General features: G+C 33.8%; 4 protein-coding genes across 4 annotated transcripts in view; 2 read left to right on the top strand and 2 right to left on the bottom strand.

Annotated features, from left to right (window-relative positions):
- Positions 1-4,592: 4,592 nt before the first annotated feature.
- On the bottom strand, positions 4,593-6,090 carry LOC129942395 (replication termination factor 2). The gene is made up of 3 exons (XM_056051306.1): positions 5,990-6,090; positions 5,871-5,959; positions 4,593-5,798 (listed from the first exon to the last, which is right to left on the bottom strand). Exons 2-3 carry the CDS (start codon positions 5,937-5,939, stop codon positions 4,896-4,898), a joined length of 972 nt encoding a protein of 323 aa, XP_055907281.1. The 5' UTR covers positions 5,940-5,959; positions 5,990-6,090; the 3' UTR covers positions 4,593-4,895.
- A 1,500-nt stretch (positions 6,091-7,590) lies between these two features.
- On the top strand, positions 7,591-9,312 carry LOC129938654 (transmembrane protein 39A). The gene is made up of 4 exons (XM_056046325.1): positions 7,591-7,983; positions 8,068-8,306; positions 8,376-8,925; positions 8,993-9,312. Exons 1-4 carry the CDS (start codon positions 7,777-7,779, stop codon positions 9,233-9,235), a joined length of 1,239 nt encoding a protein of 412 aa, XP_055902300.1. The 5' UTR covers positions 7,591-7,776; the 3' UTR covers positions 9,236-9,312.
- Positions 9,313-14,759: 5,447 nt separating this feature from the next.
- Positions 14,760-19,413, top strand: LOC129942570 (sodium-dependent nutrient amino acid transporter 1). Its single transcript, XM_056051569.1, has 8 exons — positions 14,760-15,179; positions 15,311-15,518; positions 15,582-15,852; positions 16,069-16,172; positions 16,237-16,426; positions 16,469-16,922; positions 16,981-17,081; positions 19,116-19,413. Exons 1-8 carry the CDS (start codon positions 14,861-14,863, stop codon positions 19,245-19,247), a joined length of 1,779 nt encoding a protein of 592 aa, XP_055907544.1. The 5' UTR covers positions 14,760-14,860; the 3' UTR covers positions 19,248-19,413.
- LOC129942569 (low-density lipoprotein receptor-related protein 6) overlaps positions 19,282-24,199 on the bottom strand; it is a 133,400-nt gene continuing 128,482 nt past the window's right edge. Inside the window, exon 6 of the mRNA XM_056051568.1 lies at positions 19,282-24,191. Within this exon, the coding sequence (XP_055907543.1) occupies positions 22,745-24,191 (1,447 nt within the window). The 3' untranslated portion in view covers positions 19,282-22,744. The remainder of the gene's footprint in view (positions 24,192-24,199) is intronic.

The following is a 24,199-nucleotide window of genomic DNA, read 5'->3' as shown; positions in this document are numbered from 1 at the left end:
TTTCTAAGAGATGAGCAAATATTAAGGTTCTTAAGAAGAAACCTTGAATAAGAGATCATCAATTGTATATTAAGTTGCTTTTAAATTTCTTAAACTAGCCTCCAATTTTATTATTACATTTTTTTGACACACATAAATAGTGAACATTGAAGTGATTTTTACTTGCGACATATAGGAACTATTTGGTATATTTTGCATTAGCAAACAATTTCAAACTAGAGCTTTTAATCAAATACGTCGGTAGAGAAGTCGAAAAAAGTGGGTACCTCGTTTCCGTCCGTCTGTCTGTCTTTCTTGGCTCCTACGGTCCAAACATTTGTGTTGATTAGCGTAAGGTGTTTTTTTCATTTTATTAATACGAAAAATAATGCAGTCGCCACACAAATTTCTTGGTCAAAAACACGTGATTTTTCTAAAACTTTCTCTAAATTTTGTGTTCTTAATTTGGCATCTTTCTACAAGAAAAACATATTGGTATTGCTCCAGAAGGGTACTCCTCAAAAACCTTTATTTTGTTTTAAAGTTTTCTCAAGAATTAATGGACCGATTTCAATAATATTCTCTTTCTGTGCAAGCTCTTTTTGATGATCAAATTGATGATGATTTTTTATGATCAAAAATGTATTTTTTTTATTTTTAAAATTTATTAATTTTGTTTGACGAAATTTAAATGTAAAATGTACATAAGCTCTTTGTTTAGTGCTTACCAAAAATATTTTTAAGACAAAATTTAAAATGATTTTCGAACAAAAAATAAGTTAATCTAGATTTTTTGAAAAATTTAAATTTTTGAGAAAAACTTATTTTGCAGGAACATTTTCAAATCTTAAAATATAGAAAATATTTTTAAACAGACTTTTTGGAAGAAATTAGCAAGTTCTAGCGACCCAGTCAGGCATTTTATTTTTTTTTTTCACAATTGGTTTTCTGTTGAATACAAAAGATCTTAAGAGATTTCAAAAAATTAAATAAACCTACTTTTGAAGTGAATTTGCTTTGGATGGTCTAGAACTTTTTTTTTATAAATTACAGGCACTCAAGGGGTTATTGCTACCCTTTCTATGTTTTTATATAAACACAGTGCGAGCATTAGAAAAATAGGGAAGGATTTAAAAGGAAATACCGGTGAACATTGGTCTTAAAGTTCTAAACATCAAAATGGGAGGGAAAAAACAGAGTTGGCTAAAGCATTCCACATTCTCGATGTGCGATTTAAGAAAGAATCTCTATACTTGACAGTACGCCCGAAATTGAACTCAAGGGTAAACTGATGAGCATTCCTGTTCCTGGAAGTGCGAGTATTACGGCTGAATCGTTTGAGGAGTGGAATGCAACCGGCTAGTTCAACAGAACATTGTTTGTAAAAATATCGATAAAACAACGAAAGGCATGAAGCGCATTGCGGGGGTGTTCTAGCGATGTAAATGTTTCGATTATAGTTCTATCGCCTATCATTTTTAAAGCCCTTTTTTGTATTCTATCCAAGAGATTTAAACTTGTTTTAGGGGCACCTAATATTTACACACGAATTTCAATAATATAAATGTCACAAAAACAGCAAAAGTGACACTTTTGTTAAACTAATGGCTAATTGAAAAAGATAATAAGGGGGTCATATCTATTGATATACAAGCTTTGAATGTCTTGAGATTTGAAATGAAAAGAGATTCAGAAACGTGTAATTTGTGAGTGCCACACAAACGTTTCTTCCCAACTTATTTGTTGACCTTAATTTGTTTTAATATAATTTTTAAGAGAAATTATGTAGCTACTCAAAAGCACCTATTTACTTAAATTCAAGAATCAAACATTTTTCTCTCTAAAATGTTTAAGTTTTGTTGAATCCTTTAAGATCAAAATACGAGTAAGCAGACTGATAGCGATAGTAATAATAGACTCCCGAAAATTGAGTTTGAAAAAACTTCGTCAAAAAAGCCCGACATTTCTTCATATCAGATCCTCTCTCATTTTATGGATTTTAGAATTTTTTAACGTTTTTAGCAGAAATAGAAATGGATACAAGAAACATATATTTTATTTTTGGAAAAAAAGCTACGCTTCAAAACAATTTCTTACATTTCTGTGTGAAATGCTTTTGGAATCTGGGAATGTATTTCATATATCATCAATTTTTACCAAAATTGCGTACAATTTTTTATGAAAAAACGGACTTGTGGATTTTTATTTAAAAAAAAACTACTTAATATCGAAAGAATATTTTGTGTGAAATAAAAAAAGTTTGAAGTCAATATTTTTAATTTTTGAAAAGCTTTTTAGTCGAAAATAAATTTTTACCAAGTTTTAGTACTGTTTTTATTTTTTGTAAAAAAAAAACTGTCAATTAGATTTTTCTTAAAATTTAACTTAATGTTGACAGCAATATTTTTTAAAAGATAAAAGTAGTTTAAAGCCAATAACTCAAAGTTTTGAAAAGATATTTGAGTCGAAAACCATTTTTTCCAAATTTTTTGTTTAGATTTTAATTTTTTGTAAAAAAGACTGTCAATTGGATTTTGCTCAAAATTTGTCCGAATGTTGAAAACATTGTTGGAAAGCCATCATCTCGAATTTTTAGAAAGATATTTGAGCCGAAAGTAAATTTTTACCAACTTTGAGTAATGGTTCTTTTTAGGTTTTTATTTTTTATAATTTGATTTTTCTCAAAAATTTTACCAGATGTTAAAAACGTTATTTTTCGTTGCACAAAATTGTTTTGAAGATAAAATCAATTTTTTATTCATAAAATTTTCGAGGTGACAAATATATTTTTCATTATTTTGATTTATAAAAAAAAAAGTTAGTTGGATTTGTTTCCAAAAAATATTTGGTTGGTATCACGTTACAATATACAGTGTCGGACAAAACAATATCACTTAATATCATTGGTTTAAAATTTCTTTAAATAAGTTTCATAACTTGTATAAATTGTATTAAGTGAGCTTAGGTTTCCTTAGCTCTTGTATTACAAAAAATATATGTACATTACTTACACACTAAAGAAAATATAACAAAAGATTTAACAATTCAATGAAAATAATAGCGACAAAACTAAAGCAAAAAATTATATTCTGTTCTTGAAAGCACTTGTTTTTCAATATTTCGTTGCGGTACCATTACTTTTGATAACTGCTTGACATCTATGAGGCATTGGCTCGATTAAGTTCTTTATGATTTCCTGGGGGATACCTTTTCCAAGCAATTTCTGTTTGAGCAAAGAGCGAATCTTTATTCTTGAAGCTACTCCGGTTAATCCGACGATCTACAATGTCCCATATATTCTCTATGGCATTGAGATCAGGGGACTGAGCTGGCCATTTTAAAACGTTGATTTTATTTAACAAAAAACAATTTTTCACTATCTTGCGAACTTGCCTTTTTCCATCGAAACCCTGCAGATTAAATTTGGATTCATGCGAAAATAATAGAGTCTTCCATTTAGCAACAGTCCAGCCTTCGTGCGCCTTTGCAAAGGCGAAACTCGCCCGTTGGTTTTTCTTCGAAATAAAAAGTTTTGTACGAGTAGAAACCAGTGTCCACACCTCTTCGTTGGACAGTCCGACTGGATACAGACAAACCTAGTTCACTTTCAATTGTTGTTGCCGAAATAAAATGGTCCTTTTTAACAAGTTGGACTATAGTTTTATCATCTCGTATAGTAGTTTTCTTTGGTCTTCCACCACGATGCTTGGTTTCCAAGCAACCTAATTTGAAATCGGCTTATTATTCACGAAATGACGGATTGGTGAATTGTGTATTGTTTTGCTATACTGGTCACCGATTGACCGATAGAGTAGAAAGACACAAAGCTATTGTTGATATTTTTTAAGAGCTGAAGCATATCATCGCAACCCAGAAAAAAATCTTTTAAATCTATTCAAATTTAATAATTTTATTATTCAAATTTAATAATTTTATTAAGAAATATAAAATAAAGCTTAATTTAGTGCTATTGCTTTGTCCAACACTGTATAATATAAAATTTAATTATTGGTTATTGGTTCGAAAGATATTTAGGGTTAACCAAAATTTTCACCTTGTTTTTAAACTGTAAAATGGTAAAAAAAACCACCCACGCAATTTTTTTGAGAGCCCTTTCTGCATCTTTCTGCCTTATTATCTGTATAACAAAATTTATTTGAAGTCGATATCTTTTCTGAAAAAAACGTCACAAACGTACAGACATCTTTCTAAAAATCTTTTATTTCGACTCTAGGGACCTTGAAACGTCGATAAAGTTCAAAATTTTCAATTTGACAAATCGGACTCATTACAATATCTTCCTATGGGAAGTTAGAAAAAAATATATGCAATACACAATTTTTATTTTTTACAAAAAGCGTACACAATTAATTAGTCTACAATGTACATCAAAGAAAGGTCTTTTAAAGTTCTATTCACACTTGCAAACATATCCCATAACATACATATTACATATTGCAAATAGTTTCAAAAATGGCACTTTCCATGGCAAGAATTCGCCTCGGAGAATTTGTTAATACATCAATCCACATTAAAAAGTACCGACAATATTTTAACAAGGTTGGAAAAATAAAGTGCAAAGTTTAAACAAAAAAAAATTAATAAACAAAGGATTTCGGAATACCTATATGGTAAAATTTTTATTCAAAAAATTGGATTTATTAATAATGATGAGTTGAAAACGAACGCTTATTTATTTTGAACATTTCAGAACCCAGAGAGAAATCATAAAAACGCTTTGGTTATTTTTATTATTAAATATTAAAAACGTTTAACTTGAAGTCAAGCTTCACGTTCTGCCACATTTACAAACGAAGGTATATCGCCTGTCTTAAGCTTCTTTCTCTAGTTGCAAAAGTTCTAATAATTTGGCTTTTGTTCTTAAACAAATCATTTACTTATGTCAATAATTCTGTTTAATTGTAAAACGGATTATACGTAACCCAATGTGCTCTATTCTGCTCTTGTTCGCTTTTGTGGCTCGTAAATAATGACTTGTAGACATTGGTTGCTTTGGGGTCATGAGCAACACTGTAGTCATCTTTCAATCGCTTGATATCTGGGTCTTCTAGGGTTTTAGCGCCCTGCCTTTTGTTTGTTGAATGATACGTATTTTTTCCAAGTTTGCTTGTTCCACTGCAAGCTGGATCGGTTGCACCTCCTTGAGTTGACAAAGTTGGCACTTCTTCTGTACTAGGCAAGTCTTCCACAAGTTTTGTTTCCTTGGAGTCTGTTGAATTAGTCTCAATAACTTCTTCACTAGCAGTAGTTACCGTCGCAGTTACAGTCGGGTTTGAACTTTTTGATTTTGATTTCTTTGATGATTTTTTTCTAGCCGCACGCATTTCTATTTTGAGTTTCATCATCTCAATATCTTCTTCGTTTCCATTTAGAACAATGACATCTTCAATTGAATAAGGAACTTGACACAATGGACAAGTGTTGGCTTTAATTTGTTTTAAAGCTCGTTCCGAAAAAACACAGCCACACGTCCACAAAGCAATAAATCGAAAATTTCCAGACATCTCAATGCCCATGAGTTTGCAAATGTATGGGGATCCTCGGGGATCCAGACCGCCTTCGGTTTTATTGCAATCTTTGAAAGCTGGATTTGGTGTAAGATGCAAGTCTTTAATGTCACGCATATTTTTAATATGTTTTGAAGACTCAGGCATCTTGTCTTTTTCCAGCAGCTGTTCAATGACGTTTTGTTTGGAATAGAGACGGCCTAGAGTGCACATTACAATCGGTTCTTGGAGACGTTGCTGAGTAAGTGCACAATGCAACCAGCGGAATTGACGTTCAGCATCTTTGTCTTTCTGTATGGAGAAATAATGAATCAACAACATGAATATTTGATTTGTATAATATTGTGTGTGGGATTTTATTACCTGTTCAGCTTTCTTCTTTAGACGAACTAGTTCATCTCTACGGGGAATAGTACCACCATCACATCCCATTTTGATTTATTAACAAATATGCACAGATGAATGATATTTCTGTATAATATTATATTATTTAGTAAACGATTAAATCTAAAAACAAAAACAATTAAATAAAATATCGATTTTCCAAAATAATTTACGATGATGGATGACAGAACACTTGAGTTGAGTGGTATGGTGAGTTTGTGTTGTGACTTGGGTGACAGCTTTGTATATGAAATCTCGATTTTTTATAGAAAGGTGACAATTGAAATTGCGTATTAACTTTTTTACAACGAAAAATGAACTCATTCAGTGCATCTTAAAGAATTTTTATTTTTAAAAATTTTTGTAACCGCTCAAATATGTTTGACTTTGACATATGGGATTTAAGGCGTTTTTGATGGATTAAAACGATAATCATTGTCATTCATCAAACATGGATTAACCTGGTCTATAGAACAAATTGGGCTAAAAATCAACCTGAATTAAGGGTTACCTAAGTTAAAAAATAACGTGATTTAAAAACTTCCTGTGCTACAATACAATTTGGGTTGTAAAATAACTCGGGTCAAAAAATAATTTGGGCTATAAAATAACATTGTATAGAAAATTATATTAGTTTAAAAATTGCCTGATCTGAAAACCTGGATTATTGAGAAATAACCTCGTCAAAAAATTCCTTTATTAAAAACAATTTTGGTCATAAAAGCACCTGACCTAAATACAACTTCACAGTCAAGGATATTTCTCAACCCAGGTTCTATTATATATAATTTATTAACTAAATTTAATTTTTAACTGATGTTATTCTTTAACCCATGTACTTTTTCAACCCAGATTGTTTTTTTAAGCTTGGCTATCTTTAACCCAGGTTGTTTTCTATATTATTCCAAATCCAAACTTTTAAATGAATGCACTTCAAAATATAGTTCAGAGACAAGTGACCAGTATACAGCTGATTTATTTTGTTTTCATGTTGTTGTGGTTATTAATGATGTGCAAAGTGATTCACCTAATTTTAGGCATAGACTTTTTTGAAATCTCCGAAAACTTTCAACTAACTTGGGGTCTCCATTGAACATTTCTGATGACAGGACTATCGGCCTATCATCAGATAATCCAATCCAATAGAGACCAACAATCCATCATCCAGTCCATGATACAGTCATCGCAGTTTGGATTTTTCGAGCGTATCAAAATCCGTTCATCAAATTTGATGTTTGTGTTGTATGTAGTGGTGAGGCTCCATTTTCCACATTTTTTTTTAAATTAAAATTTCATTTCATTTAAATTGCCATCGAGTGCCTAAAATCATTAACTCAAAGTTATCTTTACGAGGCACAGATATGTGACATTTGAAGTTGCTCATGGGAAGACATAATAACCCCAGTGAAAAACAAAATTGCGGAAGAGAAGCTGGATTGGATTTTACTTTTGTAAAGCCTCAGGATAAGTAATGATAGATCCTTTGGTTTATAAAAATGTTTCAAGTCCCTAAAACTTTTCTGTAGACAAATTTGTTGCTACACAAATTGCTTTCGTGGTCTTAATCCATTTTGTACAAGTTTCGTAAAGATTAATCTAATAACTTTTAATTTCAACTGAGTTGAAATCTTAAACTCAATTTTCAACTAAATTACGAGCATAGTTCGAAACAAACCCTTATCATCATCTAGTCTATTGTGAATAGGTCAAATTGTCAAAAAAAGAACGCACTTGAATTTTGTTTACATTTTTTACAAATTAAAATTTTAATTTACCGATTTGAGTTTTGTTGCTTCTGTTTAAAGCATTTAATGATGAAGATGTTTGATTAAATTGGAACAAAAGTACAGATTTGAATACGTAATACATTTTACAAAAAAAAAATATGGACAACGACAGTGATGCACCGTCAGAGACAGGTCACTCTGCGCCAATGCCAAAGCATATACCATTTCCTGAAATCCCCTGTAGTTCGGAGCTTCTAAATGAGTTGATAATGTTTCTGTTTATACTCTTTGGAGCGGGAATGCAATTTTTGCATATCTATCGAACAGTTTGGTGGATTCCTGAATCACACACCAATCATACAATTGTAAGTCAAAAGATGAAAGGTTCCAAACCAAGAAGGCAAATACCTATATTTGTTGTCCATTTATGATATTTGTTGATTTTTCAGAACTACTACTTGATTGAGCCGTATTTGGTGATTTTTACAATAATAATACTTTCACGACGACTTCTGTACTGCCTGATGAACAAGTGCTTGGATACCTTCTACAATGACAGGCAATTGAGATCCTACAAGTTGGTGGCTAAATATGTTTTCAGTGCGGTGCTTCTATTGATTTTGGCCCTGTGCATAGTTAAGGTGTACACAAGGCAGAACTATCTCTCACTTTTCCTGCTCATGTATCCGTAAGTTTTTGTGTAATTTTATAGGAACTGAAACTGAAACTGGAATGAAATGTTTTGTTTGTTGTTTAGGTTGGTAGTGTATTCTCTTATCTTTGGATTTCAAGTTGAGCCCTTCTTTCGAACATCGTGCGAAGTCGAAGGTTCTTATCTTAACGGTCTACCAATGCACTGTTGCTCATCAAGTCCAGTAACAATTCGCGATGAAGTTGAAAGCCTGAAGAACGATTTTAATAATCGTTTCAAGCAAGTGATCTTCACTTCTGTTGTCAATGCCTATTATGGCGGTTTTGTTCCATGTTTCTACGCTCAAAACTTCATTCACTATAATGTGTTATGGGCTTCCCAGCATATTATATTTATCTGGCTTGGTGGATTCACCATGTGCACGGTGTTTTGCTTTCCGGCGAAATACAGTGACATCCTCCATCGATCAGCCTTACATTTGGGTCTTTGGTGTCGCCTCGATGGGCGATCCGGTGCTAATCCTCAACCATCAATCTGGTCTAAAACATCTGCGTGGAGTAATGCTAGTATTGTACGGTATACAGGAGAATTATACAAGTCTCTGGGGCCAGTGACGACAGCCTTGCCTGGAAATACATCGCACTATCGTTTTTTTGTAAGAATTTTGTATATTTTTTCGATTTCTCCATTTATTCACTTTTGTTTTCTTTTTATTTCAACAGAAACTATTCAATAATCCATCGGCAATTTATATGGCTCTTTCGTGCATGCAGGTTTTTCTTGTGCTCTTCCAGATTCTCATATTGTGGTTCGCCATTGAGTGGCATCATGTATTGTCTCTGAGCTTTCTGGCACTCACCAATCATTTTACATTGTTTAAGATCCTTCGCGACTATCTTATTACAAAGAAAGTATACGCTGCTGAATCTTCGATCTCTGAAAAAATGAATGCGCATTACAATTAAATGAAAAGTTTATTTTTATATGTATTTTTTGTGATACATCTTAATCTAGAAGTTATTAAATCATATATTCACGTGCATTTGTTGTTTTATTTTAGGACTACCATATCATAGGTAGCAACGACATATATATATATACATATAAGTTGCATACATACCTATGCTACAGAAGGCGATAATCTAGCTCTGGAAATTGAACATGATAACACATGACTTTGAAGTATTATCAGGACCAGTCAGATGCATTCAGATGATTATTGTTTTTGACCAAGCGATATACACGTAATCTAAGAAATATCATCCATTTAAGCCCCCATGCACATCACATCAGACACAAGATGACGAGGTGACTTACTCCAGTCAGCTTCTCACCTAAAATAACCATCAAATTGTGAAGACACAAAATTAGAATTTTTTGTAAATGTTTTTTAAAAACCAAAAATACTTTTACAAGTTTTGAAAGATATCTTCGAAACTTCAGGCGCTGAACTGTCACTCAAAATTGCAAATTTACAACTATCATGTCCAAGACTTGATTTAGCCATTGTAAGCGTAGAAAATTTAGAAGTTTTAGGATTAAAACCTTAAGAAGCTACAAGAAGTAGTAAAGTAAACTATTTATTTTATATAAACTATTTCATGTTAATAATTTTGTTTAGCATTACAAATCCTTAATTTTAAGTAAGATTGATTATGGTTATAATTATGGTAAACGTCCAAGCAGTATTCTTAAGCATCATTGCTTATCGCACAAACAGAACAACGGCAATTCGAATGTTCAATCAAAATTCTCGCAAAACTTCTGTTTTAAAAAAAACTTCATCATTGAAGGAAATATATTGACTCAACAAACAAACTAAAACAAATATGCGTTTTTCATCTATTTTCTTTTAAAATTGTATCAACTGCCAAACAAAATATGAATTTACTATTTAAACGTTTCAAAGAGAACAATTCTTCCCTTTCATCGTAGAATATACATAAACCCAACAAGTTTTGAACTTTCTTTATCAAAGTACAACAAAGTAAAGACAAATGATAGAGTTTACAATTCATATTTTGTTGGTTTCGCACATAATTTAAAACTTGAAGGTTGGACACCTTTAAATATTTACGGATGGATCAACTCACAGCGCCATATTTGCTCACTAGCCGTTTTTGAAGCCAACCTGATTTCAAATTGGCAATATGCAATGAAGGCCGTAGCTAACCCAAACCACAAAACCAGGCTTATCAACAATTTAAGAAATATTCTAATAAAACACACAATGAATTTAAAACTAATGTGGGTTTCAGGCCCATAGATTTTACTGCGGGGTGAAACGTAATGGTAGCCAGTACGAGTTTTCCACATCTCAACATACACAAAGGAACTTGGAGTTTTTAGATCAATCTACCGTCAACCAGATTGACCATATTGCTTCAACAAAACAAAAATCTGTAAATGGGTCTAGTTCCGCAACCGAGCCTTGAAAGCAGATGCGACCTTCACTTCTTAATAGAGATTAAACACATCTTTACGTCGATCTAAAATGGTCCCGATATTCAACAATTAATTTTTTAAAGTTTTTTTGAAAAAATTGTGGGCTAACCCCTTGACTGAAAAATAATTTTTTTTCAAAATTGTTACCGAACCCATCGAGATGCATACCTAAAGAAAGGACTCTTCAAATTCTATCAAAAACTGCAACCCAAAAGCTTCTGTGAGCTTTAGCTCTCGAGATATTAGCATTAGCAAAGTTACAGAATTTCGACCTAGCACAAAACAAAAATCTGTAAATGGGTCTAGTTCCGCAACGGAGCCTTGAAAGCAGATGCGACCTTCACTTCTTAATAGAGAATGAACACACCCTTTCGTCGATTTAAAATCGTCCCGATAATCAACAATTATTTTTTTAAAGTTTTTTTGAAAAAATTGTGGGCTAACCCTTGACTGAAAAATTATTTTTTTTCAAAATTGTTACCGAACCCATCGAGATTTATGCCGAAAGAAAGGCCTCTTTAAGTTCTATAAAAAGCTGCAAACCAAAAGCTTCTGTGAGCTTTAGCTCTCGAGATATTAGCAAAGTTACAAAATTTCGAAACAAAAATCTATAAATTGGTCTAGTTCCGCAACCGAGCCTTGAAAGCAGATGCGACCTTCACTTCTTAATAGAGAATGAACACATCTTTACGTCGATCTAAAATGGTCCCGATATTCAACAATTATTTTTTTAAAGTTTTTTTGAAAAAATTGTGGGCTAACCCCTTGACTGAAAAATTAATTTTTTTCAAAATTGTTACCGAACCCATCGAGATGTATACCTAAAGAAAGGACTCTTCAAATTCTATCAAAAGCTGCAACCCAAAAGCTTCTGTGAGCTTTAGCTCTCGAGATATTAGCATAAGCAAAGTTACAGAATTTCGACCTAGCCCAAAACAAAAATCTGTAAATGGGTCTAGTTCCGCAACCGAGCCTTGAAAGCAGATGCGACCTTCACTTCTTAATAGAGAATGAATACACCCTTTCGTCGATTTAAAATCGTCCCGATATTCACCAATTATTTTTTAAAGTTTTTTTGAAAAAATTGTGGGCTAACCTCTTGACTGAAAAATTATTTTTTTTTCAAAATTGTTACCGAACCCATCGAGATTTATGCCGAAAGAAAGGTCTCTTTAAGTTCTATAAAAAGCTGCAAACCAAAAGCTTCTGTGAGCTTTAGCTCTCGAGATATTAGCAAAGTTACAGAATTTCGAAACAAAAATCTGTAAATGGGTCTAGTTCCGCAACCGAGCCTTGAAAGCAGATGCGACCTTCACTTCTTAATAGAGAATGAACACACCTTTACGTCGATCTAAAAATCGTCCCGATATTCAACAATTATTTTTTTAAAGTTTTTTTGAAAAAATTGTGGGCTAACCCCTTGACTGAAAAATTATTTTTTTTTCAAAATTGTTACCGACCCCATCGAGATGTATACCGAAAGAAAGGTCTCTACAAGTTCTATAAAAAGCTGCAAACCAAAAGCTTCTGTGAGCTTTAGCTCTCGAGATATTAGCAAAGTTACAAAATTTCGAAACAAAAATCTGTAAATGGGTCTAGTTCCGCAACCGAGCCTTGAAAGCAGATGCGACCTTCACTTCTTAATAGGGAATTAACACACCTTTACGTCGATCTAAAAATCGTCCCGATATTCAACAATTATTTTTTTAAAGTTTTTTTGAAAAAATTGTGGGCTAACCCCTTGACTGAAAAATATTTTTTTTTTCAAAATTGTTACCCACCCCATCGAGATGCATATGAAAAGAAAGGTCTCTTCACGGTCTATCAATAGCTGCAACCCAAAAGCTTCTGTGAGCTTTAGCTCTCGAGATATTAGTATAAGCAAAGTTACAGAATTTCGACCTAGCCCAAAACCAAAGTCTGTAAATGGGTCTAGTTCCGCAACCGAGCCTTGAAAGCAGATGCGACCTTCACTTCTCAATAGAGAATGAACACATCTTTACGTCGATCTAAAATCGTCCCGATATTCAACAATTATTTTTTTAAAGTTTTTTTGAAAAAATTGTGGGCTAACCCCTTGACTGAAAAATTAATTTTTTTCAAAATTGTTACCGACCCCATCGAGATGTATACCGAAAGAAAGGTCTCTACAAGTTCTATTAAAAGCTGCAAACCAAAAGCTTCGGTGAGCTTTAGCTCTCGAGATATTAGCAAAGTTACAGAATTTCGACCTAGCCCAAAACAAAAATCTGTAAATGGGTCTAGTTCCGCAACCGAGCCTTGAAAGCAGATGCGACCTTCACTTCTTAATAGAGAATGAACACACCTTTACGTCGACTTAAAATCGTCCCGATATTCAACAATACATTTTTTAAAGTTTTTTTTTTTTTATTAAATTGTGGGCTAACCCCTTGACTGAAAATTTATTTTTTTTCAAAATTGTTACCGAACCCATCGAGCTATATACCGAAAGAGAGGTCTCTTCAAGGTCTATCAAAAGCTGCAACCCGAAAGGTTCTGTGAGCTTTAGCTCTCGAGATATTAGCATAAGCAAAGTTACAGAATTTCGACCTAGCCCAAAACAAAAATCTGTAAATGGGTCTAGTTCCGCAACGGAGCCTTGAAAGCAGATGCGACCTTCACTTCTTAATAGAGAATGAACACACCTTTACGTCGATTTAAAATGGTCCCGATATTCAACAATTTATTTTTTACAGTTTTTTTGAAAAAATTGTGGGCTAACCCCTTGACTGAAAAATAATTTTTTTTCAAAATTGTTACCGAACCCATCGAGATGCGTATCAAAAGAAAGGGAGCGGATAGCTTGAATGCCGATCTCTTTTAAGCAGCTGGAGATAATTTGGTTAGGAGCATGCACCAACTTATCTGTAAGATATGGTCGGAAGAAAGCATGCCCTATGGAACCTCAGTATTGTTTACCCGATCCTGAAAAAAGGAGACCATCGAAACTGCACCAATTATAGAGGAATCAGTCTACTTAACAACGCCTATAAAATCTTCTCTGCTGTAATATGTGAGCGTCTAAAGCCTACGTCAACAACCTGAAATGTCCTTATCATTGTGCTTTTAGACCAGGAAAGTCCACAGTTGATCAAATGTTCACATTACATCAGACCCTGGAAAAAAACCCAAGAACATCAAATTGACACTCACCACCTTTTCATCGATATCAAGGCCGCATATGACAGCAACTACACGGACAAGCCATGTCTAGCATCCCTGCTAGTGAATCCAAAATCCAGGACATAAAGTAAGACTTGAGGTAAAAACTAAAGAGTTTTGAAGTTCTTGCCGTGAGTTATGTTAGTAGCTTAAATTGATTAATTTTGAGAATTAAAATTTCTTTAAGTTTGAAGTTGTCAATCTTTTAAATGTCCTTTCACCCTTTCGGAAAATGTGATCGTGATTACAACAAAAGTTATAACGGCATTTTTTTAATAAAATTTAAAATAATAGAAATTACGATTCAGAGCGTCAACCAAAAACCTCTCCAGCAGTAGCAGCCGCCTCTACTTGCGCAAAGGAAGTTGTTTCAGATCATGCTCCACTCGAATGCTGCTCCCCCTTTTGCAATAACAATTAAAACTAATTCCTGATATACGAGTAAATTAATATATCCTTCGTTAAGTACAAACACTCATTAAATTTCATCTATTTAAGACTCCTATTGCAGAAGATTATTATTTAAAAAAAAAAAACAAATTAACGCTTAAAGAGGCGTTTGAGTACGTTTTATTAAATTTATTTGCGCTCATACTTCGACCAATTAACATGTTTAATTTAATCTCTGTCTGTTTATCTGATAGCTGCTGAAATATCTTTTCTTTTTTTAAAATTGCACGATCAAACACTTTTATCAATTTGACTTCTCTTAGCAAATATAAAATACAAGCAGTGTTTTCAATTAGCACTGCTTGTGCTTTAAATTAATTTTAAATCTCAGGAAAAATGCTTGTGTTGCGTGCAACACCGATTTATAGTTGTTCAAATAAATTGAATAATGGAGGCATTTAAGAGTGATAAGCTTCTCAAATAAGTCAGTAACTATACTGACCAAAGCATCAGTTGATTTTAGTTAGTTGTTGGAGCTTAATCGTCTTGAGAAGAATATTTGAAATCCCAGCATGGAATTAAAAGAAAGTGAACAATTTATTGAAGATAAAAATATAACTTTTATTACAAGCAAACCGAAGCAGAAACCTAAAGAACAATGGGGAAATGAGATTGAATTCCTATTTTCGTGCATTTCACTATCCGTTGGGCTTGGTAACATTTGGAGGTTTCCTTTTGTTGCTTTTCAAAACGGTGGGGGTACCTTCGTAATTCCGTATTTGATAGTCCTGTTGATTATTGGAAGACCAGTCTATTACCTCGAGGTATTGATTGGACAGTTTTCAGGAAGAGGTGTTGTTAAAGCGTTTGCATTTGCTCCAGTTCTTAAAGGTAAGCAGCAAACAAACATTTACGGTTTATGGGATCTGTAATTTACGGAACGGGTTTTTAAGTAAAGTGATGAATTGAGTTCTTGTGTTTCAGCAATTAAAATCAATATTTTTTTATATATTTCATTCAAGGGGTAGCTGCTGGTCAGATTCTAGCAACAGGAGTATCCATAACCTACTACTCTAGTATTATGGCCCTAACACTCCGTTTTCTTGTGGCATCGTTTTCAAGCATCTTGCCCTGGAGCTACTGTCGAGAAGAATGGGGTGATAAATGTTTAGGTGGATCTGCTAATAACTCGAACTCTACCAAGATGTCATCTGCTGAATTGTACTTTCAGTGAGAAAGCAAATCTTTCACTAAATAGGAGTGTATAAAAGTTGAAATAACGATATATTTTAGGAAAATAATTCTTAAAGAAAAAGATTCAATAATCGATGGAATAGGATATCCAAATATGGAGCTAGTCACTTGTTTGGCAATTGCTTGGATAATCATTGGGACAGTACTTATTCGCGGGGTTAAAAGTTCGGGGAAAGTTTCATACTTCCTTGGAAGTTTTCCATATGTGGTTCTGCTTGTTCTTTTGATGCGTGCAGCAACATTACCAGGAGCTATGGATGGAATAATTTACTTTTTCAAGCCTCAATGGAGTGAACTACTAAACCCACTTGTATGCGTTTCTTTATCAATCATAGGCCACATGTCGCGGTCGGTTGGAGAAGATTCGTACTGCAAATGGCAAACAAATTTAAGACTAGTGACATCAACTTTCAAAACCTTTAAATTACATGATAAATACTTCTGTCAACCGCAGAACGAATCCTCTCCGACGGGCCAGCGATAAGAGCCACTTTATTTACGGTGAATGATGAATGAATACTTTAAGGTTTGGTATGCCGCGGTGACTCAAGTTTTCTTCTCACTGGCAATTTGTTTTGGAACATTAATAACCTACGCTTCATATAACAACTTTAATAGAAATGTATCTAAGTGAGTATTTAAATGTCGTAAAATTGTAGGGAAAATTAAAAAACATGTAAGTGTCTTTTCTCAGGGACATTATCATAATCACAACTATGGACTCATGCTCATCACTGATAGCAGGCTGCATAACTTTTGGTATACTAGGAAACCTTGCATATAAAACGGAAAATAGTGACATAGCCTCAGTTGTTAAGGGCGGCGCCGGACTTGCATTCATATCATACCCTGATGCAATTTCTAAATTTGAGCTCATGCCACAGGTAAGGGATCGAAAATAGGTTTATAAATCAAACTACCTATAGGCCTTTGCAGTTCTTTTCTTCTTGATGTTATTCGTCCTTGGCATTGGCAGCACCGTTGGAATGGGTTCGTGTATTATTAGAGTAATTCGGGATCAGTTTTGTAGTCTACCAAATTGGCCAGTTGCCTTGGCTTTAGCAGTTGTTGGATTTTGTATAAGCATCGTTTATACTACACCTGGAGGTCAGTTTATTTTGAATCTTGTAGACTTCTATGGGGTATCCTTGCCTGCTTTGTTTCTTGCAATCGGGGAGCTTTTGGCAGTGGGATGGGTATATGGGGTAAAACGTTTCTGCGAGGATATACAGTTTATGGTTGGACAAAAAACTGGCATTTATTGGCGTGTGTGTTGGGGTGTGATAACTCCGGGCTTGATGATATCGGTGCTTATATACACATTGATTGTTTTCAAGCCCATAACTTACAAAGATGTGGAATATCCTTTGAATGCTCACAGTAGGTTCATTTTAAAATACGCATGAATATATTTTGGAATTTTAATTCTCTATTTAAGTAATCGGTTGGATAATGGCGTTATTTGCATTAATACAAATTCCAGCTTGGATTCTTTATGGACTACTTAAACAACCAAAGGGAAATTGGTCTCATATAATGGTAAGTTTTAAAATCTTTCTAGTATTAAATCAATTTATATAGGAATTACATCTATTATTTAACTTGTAAACCTGTTAACTTGTTATATCTAGTGACACTTGGTATGAAAAGCTTCAGGCCAATGCCATTCTTCCATTTTAATTCCACTTATGTAGAACAATTTTATTCCTTGCTTTAAAATAATTTTCAATTATTATTATCAGCGATAACCGTGGCAGTGAGCAAAAGCTCATTTCACTTTTCGACATTCAAAACGCTATTGTGGATTTCTTGTTGGGCTTTAGTATTACCGCCTTATTTGGAATCCACTAAGTAACACTAAATATCCTCAAAGAAATCCACAAAAACGTTATAGACCCCTATTACGATTGGCAAGTCGTGAGTGAGAAATTTGTATTACGGTTGGCGAATTGAGAACCGTTAATCCGTGAGGGTGTGGATTCGAAGCAAAGTCTACTTCGCTGTACAGCCCGTACAGCTCATCATTCTATCTTCTCCTCCACTCCCCTTCGATGCATACGGGACCGTAGATTACACGAAGAACTTTTCTCTAGAACTGAAACAAGGTGCTTTCATCCGCTTTTGTCATAGTCCATGCTTCTGCACCGTATATAGCAACACTTTCGTCCCTCGAGAGAGGACTTTACCACTCAATTGCTTTCTTAGCCCAAAGAAACAGCGGTTAGCAACAGTTATTCTGCGTTTGATGTTGTTTTCTGCGTTTACAGCGGAGCCTAGGTAGACGAAGTCCTTGATTACCTCAAAGCTACGTTTGTCGATGGTGACGTTTTGACCGAGACGTCGGTGTTGTAGGCAATGTCAATGTCATCAGCATATGCTTGTAATTGGACAGAATTTTGAAAGATATTGCATCTAGAGTTGACATATGAGAAAAGGAATATTTCAGGAATGGAAACAGGATACAATTTATCTCAACAAGAAAAATTCTTTTAAGACATCATCTTCTTCAACCACAACGCGTTGTTCAACGGACTCCGTTCGTCTGTGTTGTGCTACTCTTAGGTTCAACTCCGTTATCATCAGTTGTTCACGTTTAGCCTGAAGTCTTGTTACCTTAATTTGTTCAGGTAATAATAAACGCTGCAGCTCACCAGTTGTCACCTTTGACGTCTCTTCAGTTTCAGCTGAGAGTTTCAATTTTTTATCTTTTTTCAACTTCGTCGCATCGCTCTTACGTATTAAAGTCACTGGTGTGTTGGGCTCTTCTTCGTCTTCCCTATTTTCATTCTCCTCATAGAGTTCAGACGCAGAACTTGCTACTGGGTTTTCATTTGAATCGCGAATTTTTAGGAAATCTGCCTCCCATGACAACAATGATATTGCGTTGACATCAGTTTTTTTCTTAACTGCAGTTTTCATATTGCTTCCCAACATTTCGAAAACTGGTTGGCTAAACCTCCCCATGCCTTCTCTTTAGCAGATGCAACTTAAGGCAACATGGATTTATGTAGCACAACACTAAAGTCTTTCAATAAGGCTACAAAAATAGCTCTATTGTCACAACCGGAAGTCACATAGCAGCAAGAGGGCAAAAACAAACGACAACGAAAACTGACTTGTGAGTAATGACGGGGAGTCAAGGTTAGTTTAGGCGAAAACAGAACAAGTCACAAAAGGAAATGATGCGTAGTCTGTGTGGCGCTTCAAGTATTTACTTGCCTTTTTTGTGAATTCAGTTGTCTCGCGGGTAAATACTTGCTAGTATACCATCGGGTTGATGAGTACACGGTCACAGGTAAACTCGACGCTTTATTCAGATCGGTTTACTTGGAGTTTGAATACTCGTTACACTTTTCTTGTAAGTAAATACTCGTCGTACTCGTTTTTATTCATACCGCTCAATAACTCACAAACTAATGAATAGATAATCTTTAAATTTTACAAGCTGTCATTTGAAAGAGATATAAATGCCTTACTTATTTTTGAGTTCTTAAATTAACTTTAAATTCCAATAAGTTATTTGAATTGTCAGATATACCCAACTTAATTCTACATTTATTTTTGTTCTTACAGAAGCCCGATAAAACGTGGGGACCTTTGGAAAGCGAAGTTTTTCAAGAATATACATCTTATAGAAGAACGATCAATGAACCTAGACCAAATCGGAGTTTATTTAGAAAAATATTTGATAATATTTTTACATAAACCGTATTTTCAAAGAAAGAAGTTTTAAAGTTAATTAAAATATAAAATTATTTTTTTATTTTCATTTTGATTAATTACACAGTTACAATGTTTGTTTTAATATATAATATAGCACTTACAAATCCAATAATACACTGTACAAATATTGATACAATTTTCATCTTCATTCTCTCGTTTTTAATTCTTTTTTTTAAATTCCTATTACACCTACGAAGGATGTATTTTAACAGGTTTCAACTTTTGCAAGTTTTGGCGACACATTTACAAAATTTTCAAAGAAATTTCGACGTCATGAATCCTTTTCTGTTTTCTATCATTTTTGTTACTATTCAGTCTTTCAACATTAAATTGCAATTTATTAAAATTAACATACAAATTGCTTTTTTCCTTGCTTTTAATTTGACACACAACTATTTTTGTTTAACTTGATTACTTTCTTTAAGTTGTTATTAATTAAATTACAATGTATGAATTACAAAAACGATACAATTTAAAGCTATAGCTACCGGTACTATCAGCTAAAAATATGAATCAAAATGGATATATATTCATGGTAAATATAAAATTTTCTTATTTTTTTGTACTAAACAAAATTAACAATTTAGTCGTTGTTTTTTTAGAAAAATTAAATCTATATCGGAATAACAACGATTTTAATTAACTAAAAATATTAATAGAAAACAAGTTTGAAAATTTTGTTGTAGGTTATAACATAAATAATTACATACAATACATATTTAAAAATTTAATATAATTTATCTAAGTGATTTTCGTTAATAATATTTAAGTTGTTTTTATTTTATTTTTATTTTTTATAAAAATGAGGCACTTTTTGGTTAAAGAGATAATTGTATGTAAGTTTTGTATTCCTATTTTACTCTTAAATTTTATTTCAATACGAAAATAAACTATTTACATCTTATTTTACATTTCTCTTATTAAAAATATAAGTGATAGATTATAAATATATTATTAACAGTTATAAGCTCGTTTGGGTGTTCGGTAGTAGTTTTTAATCAAAGCATTTGACAGGCAGAAAGGTCAATATTGAAAATAATGGGTATTTAAAAGTTGTTGAGGTAGTTACATGTTTTTAATCATAAAGGATGTTAAGAAATGTGCGCAAAATGGTGAGTAGAAAAGTCTTACACACAAATCTAAGGGTAGGTCAATGTAGGAAGATGGTGAATTATGCACTTCGAAAAGTTCAGAACTTTATAGTGAGTTAAAATTTTGATCCCTTTTATGTGTAAAAGAGCAATTCAAAACGAATTGATATCAATATTTCCTCAAAGACTGAAATTCCGAAAACAAATTTGGAGGGCAGGTAAGAGTTCACCAAGCCTCATCAGAACCAATACATTTTCGTTTGGAGATACTAATCCAAATTCAGTCGATTCGGATCTGATTTAAATAAAATATTAAATATTATATCCAAGATACACAAGTATGTAAAGCACGATAGACGAAATATATTCAAATTGCTAAGAGATCAATCTTCTAGTCTTAATTCCATGAAGTTTAAACGAAACTACTAGCATCGATGAATAAGAACTTCGATAGCTGGAATTTCGTTCTTACAAATTTATTGAAAGGCTGACGACGTAAATTTTGAACTCGTTTGATGTTCCAGGAACTCTGCTGCATAGTTTAGAGCTGACGGTGGGTGGATAACTATGTTTTGGAATCATAGTTTCCAAAATTGTGCAGTTGTTGTCTCTTAAAAAACTGATGAACAATGTGATGCAGGCTCCGATCATCAAAGACAAATTGTAAGGAGCTGAAGTCTTATCCCACGAATACAGATTATTACAATTCTCGTTTGGTAGCCTCTTATGTTGACGACCAAAACATCATTGGATGTCACTCAAATAAATCACATTGGCTGCGTTGAATTTCAAACAGATAGGGTATCCGGATACCTTTTTGTTAGTGTTTTACGTCTAAAATAAGAGCTGATCAAAAACATCTGATATGTCAAGAAAGGAATCCAAAGGTATCCAAGAATATACTCGTAGGTATCTGACAGAACAGCTGATTCAACTCATGGTTGAATTTCAAGAAACTTGAAAATTGGTAGCGTTCACAAAGCTAGTGGCTACGTAGTCAAAATTCAACTAGCTTTGTGAATGCAAAACTACACTACAAAGCTAGTAAATCTAAAACTGTCATATTATTATTGTGTTTTTGTGCTTTTAAATTCAATAAAATCAAATTTAGAACACAATTTGAATGATTTGTATTTGTATTTAAATACTGAACGATTTATTTAATTTTGAATTGGTGTGTCTTTACCGAACAGCTGATTACGAAACGTCAAAACCAGTCTCCACTAACTTTGTAGCCGAATTTTTAACACTACGTCGAAGGGGAAATTTCAACTACTTTTGTAGTTAGATTTAGCCAATCAGAATCGCTTGACTACGTAGCCACTAGCTTTTTGAATGCGACCATTGAATTCAGCTTTTTGTATTTGTTTGTAAACAAAAGGATACAAAAAGTTAGTTGAAGTTGAAGGTTATCTCTTATTTATTAAATTGTTACCCACCTATCAATTCCTCATCGTCCGACGAATCAATTGAATTATCCCTTAAATATTTTATCTTACAACATTATGACTTCGAAGCTTAAATGTTTCTCTGCTTTTTGTGAATAGCTGAAAGTTGTTTTTAATAGTTGAGAGCTATCTCAATACAGTTATCTAACTCGTTCAACAACGTATCTAAAAATCCACCTATCCAAGATACCCTATCCAACACGAGATTGAACGCAGCCATTGAACTTTGAACTATCTTTGTTTTATTATCTATAAACTTTGATTATCTATAATTTCAGTAGGGACATGATTTAAGAATAGATTAAAATTAACTTTGACAGTTTGTACAATTGCACAGTTTTTTGTAAAGCGATCTTTTTGAAGTTAACTTGTACAACAAATGTATAGACCTACTCTAATACATTTTGTATACATTTTTGCGGGACGGATAAATTGAAATAACAATATTTTAGGCAATGAAAATGCCCAACTATCAAAAATTTCATTTCATTTATATTGAATTGTCAAAATAATTAATTTATAAAATCAAAAGCTTAAAAATGAACTTTAACACATAATAGTGATATGGATTAAATCAATTTAAAATTAACATAGTTATTTTTGAAGATATTAAAGTAACGTAATGTCCATATGGTTTATGCCTGACATAACGTTCTCATCACAGAAGTGGGCATATGTGTAAAATAATACATTTTCGTAAATTATGCGCCTTTTCTATCTGTCATAATGCTTTAAATAATCACTTCTCATTCAAACTTTTTGTATATTTGGCACATCGTTTTCCAGACATTTGTATCTTTTTCTTTGAGAGTTTTTTTTTCTCAAAAAAAGATACAGAACATATGCATTTTCAACAGTAAAAACTTATTTTTTCTTCCTAAAATATAGAAGCTTAACTTTTTACACTAAAAAAAAACTCTTACATGAAAATCTCGAACTGTTACGTGAACCCCCGACTGGGTGATTGCACTGGTGAAGGTGGTGGTGGTAATGGAGAAAAGTACGTGGAACTTCTCGAACTCGGCGATGGCGGACAACTTTCCGGTACTATTCGCACATCGCTGTGATAATGTGATCGGGGAGTAGGTGGCGGTGGATATGGTTCACTATCGTAATTGTACTGTGCTGAGGAAGACAATTTAGTGGCACCGCTACTGCCACCTCCCACACACCCACCATTGCTATTATTACTATTGCTTTTACTAGTGTAATTCGAATCGCTTTCGTCGCATATGTCAGTGGAGCACGGCGTCGGTGGGGGTGGCTGATTGATGATTTTATAATGTCGATAAGGTCTCCGGCTTCGGGTTGCTGGACTAGGCGGGGGGTTTATGGGATACGCAACCATGCTGCTGCCATTTGTAGTTGAGCTGGAGGCGCCTGTGATGTGATTACGATCGTAACTGTTCATGCTATTTCGGCTATTAAGCGTTGACATTCTAACTGCGTCAGCAACAGACGCTATTTTAGAAACACGTTGACTTTTGCTCAAAGTTGGCGAGAGGGGATCAGAGGCCTGGTCGTCTTTTGGTTCGTTGCGATTTTTACCCAAGCGAGAACGACAAAACTGTAGTATATAGACAATGGAGAAAATGGTAATCATTGTCGCTACTATGAGGATCATGAATGCTTTTTTATCAGAAGCTGGCACAATTACACTAGGCCGTTGGTTAGTTTGACTACAAATTTCGGGATTTTCATCAGCTCCATCAGCACAATGATCCCAGCCGTCACAAAGATCTGAAGAAGCAATACAAACTTTGTTGATGGGGCATTGGAAATCTTGGGGACGCTTGCAGCAGTCTGCTTCGTCATGGCCATTGGCACAGTTTGTAGTTCCGTCACATACAAGATTCTTATCGATGCATTCACCCGACTGACATCGAAATTGATCGGGCCGACAAGACGGACATCCAACTTCATCCGATTTGTCGGGACAGTCGTTTTGACCGTCACATCGCCAAGAAGCTGGAATACAATCTTTATTGTGGTCGTTATTAGGTCCACTGCCCGAAACTGGCGCTGCACAGGTAAAATAGTCGGGACCACATGCAGGAAGAGCACTGCAGTTTTGTTTGTCCTCCAAAAGCATTAAACCTTGTGGACATGAGCAGATATCTCTTGAGCGACCTTCTGCTGATGCGATACAAATGTGCGAACACTTATTTTTAGCCTGTAAACATGTATGATTTCGGAAGAGCTTTGATTCTGGTGTCCATACAGCTACAATATCAGTGATTTGAGAAAGTCGTTGAATCTCAGGTCGTCTGCCTTCTCCAGTTACTGTTACCCGCTCAACACCAGTCTTGTCATCGAGCCAATAAACAAATCCTTGCAATGCAGCTATAGAAATAACTTGACTTATATGCGTAGATACGAGTATTTTCCTAAGAAA

The sequence above is a fragment of the Eupeodes corollae genome, chromosome 1 (assembly GCF_945859685.1).
Source record: "Eupeodes corollae chromosome 1, idEupCoro1.1, whole genome shotgun sequence".
NCBI classification, from domain to species: Eukaryota; Metazoa; Arthropoda; class Insecta; order Diptera; family Syrphidae; genus Eupeodes; species Eupeodes corollae.
The sequence above is the reverse complement of the archived record's forward strand: the minus strand, read 5'-3'. Positions and strand labels throughout refer to the sequence as shown.

What these genes read in the sequence shown, in the direction of transcription:
- LOC129942395 (XM_056051306.1), bottom strand. Translation starts at nt 5,939, where the DNA reads ATGGGATGTGATGGTGGTACTATTCCCCGTAGAGATGAACTAGTTCGT. An exon ending in TAAAGAAGAAAGCTGAACAG is followed by an intron (nt 5,799 to 5,870) that starts GTAATAAAATCC and finishes TTCTCCATACAG; the next exon opens with AAAGACAAAGATGCTGAACG.
- LOC129938654 (XM_056046325.1), top strand. Translation starts at nt 7,777, where the DNA reads ATGGACAACGACAGTGATGCACCGTCAGAGACAGGTCACTCTGCGCCA. An exon ending in CACACACCAATCATACAATT is followed by an intron (nt 7,984 to 8,067) that starts GTAAGTCAAAAG and finishes TTGATTTTTCAG; the next exon opens with AACTACTACTTGATTGAGCC. An exon ending in CATCGCACTATCGTTTTTTT is followed by an intron (nt 8,926 to 8,992) that starts GTAAGAATTTTG and finishes TTATTTCAACAG; the next exon opens with AAACTATTCAATAATCCATC.
- LOC129942570 (XM_056051569.1), top strand. Translation starts at nt 14,861, where the DNA reads ATGGAATTAAAAGAAAGTGAACAATTTATTGAAGATAAAAATATAACT. An exon ending in AATTTGAGCTCATGCCACAG is followed by an intron (nt 16,427 to 16,468) that starts GTAAGGGATCGA and finishes AACTACCTATAG; the next exon opens with GCCTTTGCAGTTCTTTTCTT. An exon ending in GAAATTGGTCTCATATAATG is followed by an intron (nt 17,082 to 19,115) that starts GTAAGTTTTAAA and finishes TTGTTCTTACAG; the next exon opens with AAGCCCGATAAAACGTGGGG.